The sequence below is a fragment of the Cicer arietinum genome, chromosome 6 (genome assembly GCF_000331145.2).
Source record: "Cicer arietinum cultivar CDC Frontier isolate Library 1 chromosome 6, Cicar.CDCFrontier_v2.0, whole genome shotgun sequence".
In the NCBI taxonomy this organism is placed as follows: Eukaryota; Viridiplantae; Streptophyta; class Magnoliopsida; order Fabales; family Fabaceae; genus Cicer; species Cicer arietinum.
This window is the reverse complement of record NC_021165.2, coordinates 23,866,405-23,871,618: the sequence shown is the minus strand read 5'-3', so window position 1 is coordinate 23,871,618 and position 5,214 is coordinate 23,866,405. Positions and strand designations below refer to the sequence as shown.

At 35.5% G+C, this 5,214-nt stretch overlaps 2 protein-coding genes across 3 annotated transcripts in view; one reads left to right on the top strand and one right to left on the bottom strand.

The window, feature by feature from the left end:
* The window catches only part of LOC101509864 (protein LPA3), a 10,455-nt gene extending 6,813 nt beyond the window's left edge, over nucleotides 1–3,642 (top strand). The window contains exons 7-12 of one of the 2 annotated variants that reach the window (XM_004507010.4): nucleotides 1,279–1,337; nucleotides 1,442–1,544; nucleotides 1,631–1,691; nucleotides 2,447–2,529; nucleotides 2,609–2,689; nucleotides 3,262–3,642. In XM_004507010.4, coding sequence (XP_004507067.1) covers nucleotides 1,279–1,337; nucleotides 1,442–1,544; nucleotides 1,631–1,691; nucleotides 2,447–2,529; nucleotides 2,609–2,689; nucleotides 3,262–3,321 — 447 coding nt within the window. In that variant the 3' untranslated portion in view covers nucleotides 3,322–3,642. Of the gene's footprint in view, nucleotides 1–1,278; nucleotides 1,338–1,441; nucleotides 1,545–1,630; nucleotides 1,692–2,446; nucleotides 2,530–2,608; nucleotides 2,690–3,145 lie in introns of both variants that reach the window. The other variant, XM_027335940.2, reaches the window with a different exon arrangement.
* A 451-nt stretch (nucleotides 3,643–4,093) lies between these two features.
* Nucleotides 4,094–5,214, bottom strand: part of LOC101509116 (putative cyclic nucleotide-gated ion channel 8) — a 6,912-nt gene continuing 5,791 nt past the window's right edge. Inside the window, exons 8-9 of the mRNA XM_027335342.2 lie at nucleotides 5,082–5,214; nucleotides 4,094–4,965 (exon numbers count right to left, since the gene is read on the bottom strand). Of these exons, the coding sequence (XP_027191143.2) occupies nucleotides 4,252–4,965; nucleotides 5,082–5,214 (847 nt within the window). The 3' untranslated portion in view covers nucleotides 4,094–4,251. The remainder of the gene's footprint in view (nucleotides 4,966–5,081) is intronic.

Below are 5,214 nucleotides of genomic sequence, written 5' to 3'. Positions count from 1 at the left end.
TGTACAAGGCCGGACATTTCATTAAGTGTCGGCATTGTAAGTCGATTCATGGAGGAGCCAGTATATTCACATTGGAAGGCATTGAAACGAATCCTGAGGTACATCCAAGGAACATTGTCATTTGGAATGTTTTACTCAAGAACAGAAGATTACAAGCTGGTTGGTTACTCCGACAGTGATTGGTGTGGAGATATAGACGATCGGAAAAGCACTTCAGGATATGTGTTCTTCATGGGAAATACCGCATTTACTTGGCTTTCTAAGAAGCAACCGATAGTAACGCTCTCGACATGTGAAGCTGAATATGTGGCAGCATCTTTGTGTGTTTGTCATGCAATATGGCTTAGAAGATTGTTGAGCAAAATGGAGCTAAAACAGGTAGGTGCAACAGTCATACAAGTGGACAACAAATCAGCAATTGAGTTAGCAAAGAATCCTGTAAACCATGAAAGAAGCAAACACATCGACGTTCGCTTCCACTTTATTCGAGAACATGTGAAGGAAGGAAGTGTCGAATTGAGGCATGTAGCAAGCAAGGATCAAGCAGCAGATATTTTCACAAAACCATTATCGAAAGAAATTTTCGAAAGAGGCAAGAAACTGATAGGCATGATAGATAGAAGGAACATTTAAGTTTACAGGGGAGTTTTGTTGAATAAACTTTAATGTTATAGTTAGTGGGTTTCTATTAATAAGTTAGTGGAAAGACAAAGTCTCTTTTGTAGTTGAAAGGCCAAGAGATAGTGGGCTATTAATAGTATTTATTTGTTTTCTTAGATCAGCAGTAATGGGACTATATAAAGACCAAGGTTGTATTTTCATTTCAACAGAATATATAAAAGTAGTGTTTTCTGTTCACACAAATCAGGTAGCCACCAAAAATCTGGTAGAGTTGCCCCTATATTTGCTACATTCCAAAATAACAAACACCCACTAGCACAATATAACCCAAAACAAAGAATCAATTCTTATCTATGCCTATAGCTGCATTATACTGAAGTCAACAAAATATCATCAATTGACCACCATCCCAGTAACTGCATTAAATAGTTCATTTCATCTGTCTCTTACAGTAGCAAGATAGCAAGATCTTAATGGTAAAACTTGATGTAGGCTCTGGTTTTGATGGCCTTTGTTGGTAAAATGTGTGAGTGATTCTTATTTTTTAATATGTATAGTTAATCAATTTTATGTGATTGAACAGGATTTATTCTGTGCACTGGGTTCACCTACCTGTTTAATTTGATGTATATATCTTCTATTACTACCATTTTGCAGGAAACATTTGCTACATCAACACCAACACTTCTATTTAATCTTGAGCTAGAAACACTACGGTATATGTGTACTCTTTTTTGTTTATTGGAATTTTTATGCATGCCTTAATCCTTAACTACTTCGTACAGTTCTGTTTGACAAAGATTAAACACTGAATTTACAGTGCTGATTTAGGCCTTTTCGGCTTCCCACCCAAAGATTTGCATTACCGCTTTCTTTCCCAATTCACTCCAGTATTTTACATTCGGATCCGAGAGTATTCAAAGGTAGCCCCCTTCTTTATTGAATAGTCTTTAGATATTTATCATTTTCTCAAATAATAGGCATTGACTGTACTTTTTCTGTTTTCTAGACAGTTCCCATAGCACCTTATATTGTCAATTACAGCGGAGCTGTATTCCGCCAGTACCCTGGTACGGCTATATATTATTTGGGTATCTATACATGCATGTGTGGCTGCGTGAGGGTACCAAACTATTTACTTAATTTTTCTACATATATACTGAGATACTTATTGTATAAATTAAATATTAATGTTAATAAAAACTAAAACTTAAGTGAAATACAATTCTGAGAAAGGTTGTGGTAGAAGTATGATAAACTACTGCTATTTACCAGTTATTTATTATTAACACCAGAAGTTACAAGGAAGGCCACATTTCCAGTTTATGTAACATTAGGTGATTTTCTAGAAGAGACAAATGTGATTACGCACTTCCCTTTGGACCTGAGGGTATTTGTTTTTTTACTCAGAAACATTTAATTGTTGAGGAAATAGGAGCATGGCCGTATTTCCTCTATTTCTCATTAAATGTCCGTGCTTTATTGACGTGGTTAAATTTCTTTGACTTCAAGCAAATCACCTAGAATAATCAAAATCTAACTTTGTTGTCCTTAGTCCTCACCCTTTTCTGGTGCATATTATATTGTAACTAAAGGCAAGAAATCCATATCACGTAAAAAAAGCAGGGCATTGATGTCAAATTGTCAACAATAAAAAGGGAGGATATCGATATTCATTCATGTAATGGATCTGGAAATGCGTGTTTAGCCGGCAGTTAAGACCAGATAGCTAGTCTATATTTGATTCTTCTTATTGTAAGACTAATATGCTTTTATTTGTCAGTGATATGAATGATGCACTAAATTTTCTTCATCAATTGTTCAGGTCCCTGGCAGGTGATGCTTAAACAGGCCGATGGTTCATATGCATGTGTAGCAGAAAGTGCCACCCGCTTCACCCTTGGCGAAGTAAATTCACGAACTTCACCTGATTTTGTTATTAATTGTGAATACTGTATATTAATCTACTATCTATTGGCTTGTCTAGGCCAAAGAAGAACTGTTGAGGGTCCTGGGACTTCAAGAAGAAGAGGGAAGTTCTCTAGAATTTCTTCGAAGAGGCTACAAGGTTTTCTCTTTTACTTAATCAGTTTCTGTTAATTTTATGCATGCTTGTGTTTTCTTCGCTATGGTAGTAATTATTCTTTTTAATGTTATTTTTCCATTTATGTAAAATTTGCATATTCCTGTGGTTCTACACCGCATCTTTGGAATATTACTAGGTTTATGTAATGCAATTCCTAATTTTATTAGGCAAATGCTGTTTGTCACGAAACTTAACGAATTCATGTGATTCGCCAGTTCTCCACTTATCCTTCTGTGTTTTTTGTCAAACATTATGTTGAAAGTTCCCTCCCTCTTTAAAAAACAACAGATATTACATCATGTGTTTCGTGATATACATGATTCGTGACATATAGCAAAACCCATTCTATTATCCTAAGGTTCTTAAATACTCACATTCTGAAAATATTTATACAATTGAATTGAGCAAAATCTTATTCATAATCGAAAAGTTTTGTAGGCATTGAGCTGAATCAAATTCTTGCTATAGTGGGCTATTATGGGATCTATGTCATATTTTTTGTGATGTCTCTAGTTCAATTATAAATCGGTTACCTACATCGTTTGATATTACAGTCAAGCACGTGGTGGGAAGAAGATTCTGATTTGGAAGTGTCTTCTGCATGGAGGAGTTGAGTAGAACGCTACTAGAGGAGATTCTGTATTTTATAGTCCATCCACATACAGTGATCATTCAATGCTCACATGCAAGAAAGAAGGCACTGCCTACAGAGTTGGTTTCATTTTTAATATTCTTTGATGTAATATATTTGCATTATTCCCTTTTCAGTTTGAAACAAATGTGACCTATTTGTGGCATAGAAATATGATGACTTAGCAAACTCAATTGTAACAAGATTTTGGTGTTTTATATGATGCTTTAAGTTGTATCTTAAATTGCAGGATATCAGCTGAGAGTTACACCAAATATTTTATGCAACAATAATTTTTTATGTAGCTTTTTCTTCTTCCTATTTTACCTTTTAGTGATAGTTAATCAAATACAAAAACCGATTATTTATACTAAATCAGTAATTGCATTTTCAAAAGAAAAACTAAATAACCGCTTAAAACAACAAAAACTATAAACGTGTTAGCCCAATAAAAAAAAAGCTGATAGACAGGTATGGCCGTACAGTAGTGCATGTATGCTAGTTATTATACTGGCTACAATTGAACCTTAAATTGTTCAAACTCCAACAGCTCTGCCCCATGCACAGTTTAATGAACCTTTTATAATTTTTGTACAGAGTAAAATGTTAAATTATGTTTATTGTTAGTATATTTTGAAAAATAGTTACAAAACATGACAACTGTAAATAGCAAGCCTGTAGATGTATAAAAATTGGCGTGTAAGAAGTTACATGAATATTATCTAATTATATCAAATGTCTATCGAAATTGAACAAGCCTAGAACCATGTCTTTATATGCCAAACCCACCAAAATTTGTGTCACATACTTTACAAGTGTAAATAGTGTCATGCTGAAGGACACTAGCAGCAGAGCAGTGTAAATGAAGATAACTTAATTAGTCCTCACATATTAACAGCAAAACAGAAAATTATTACTCTTCATCATCAAGAGCACTGAAGTCAGGTTCTGAGGGCTTTTGGATTGTCACCAAACTTCTTGAACTTGAAACTCGAAGTTTGTGACCACGAAGGGCATTAGCAGCGAAGCGAGAAACATAGGCAGTTGTATTAATTCCAAATCTTGACGAATTTTGAGCGCGCGGAACCAAAGCCTTTGTAGAATCATCACTTCCTCCATAATCAGATTCATATAATTCTTCTTCCTCCTTCCTGCGTTTTCTTCGTAAATGCTTCCTCCATGCGGCTTGAATGTAGATTGCAGCCCATGTTCTCCATTGCTGCGAGTAGAATCGGAATGTATGCTGAACTTGTCGACTATGTATGTGTCTAAACTGTGATGCGACGAACTTCAATTCCTCTGCTTCCAAAGCAAATGCTTCCACCTCACTCATAGCTTTCACTGTTCTTGTTGATGATGGCAAGTTAGCTGCAGATTTTGGGTCCAATGCCCATGTTAGCAACTCTTCACCGCAAAAGTCACCTTCCTTCAAAACTCCTCTGTTGAAAAAGCCGCTTCTTCCACCGTCTGTAGTAACACTCTCTAGACGACCACGAATGATGAACAACATCTCATCGACTGGATCACCTTCTCTAATTATGTAGGTTCCTTCTGTATATAAACTTGGTTTCAATCGTTCACATATAGCGTCAAGCAAACGTTCATCCATGTTAGCAAAGAGAGGAACCTGAATAATAGGTCATACAAATAATACTAATGAGAAAGAAAAGGACTTAGAAGAAATACTTTTTGTGTTACAACAAGCCGTCCTAGAAAATAAAAGCTAGTTTTCTTAGTACTCACCCTTCTGACCAAATTCAAACAAAGATGGCGTTTTATATCTCTTCTGAGATCCTTTGGAAGACTTTGAACCAAAGTTTCTTCATCTACTCCTCGGGTGTTCAACCACTTGTATTGATCGTAGCGTCTGACTCTT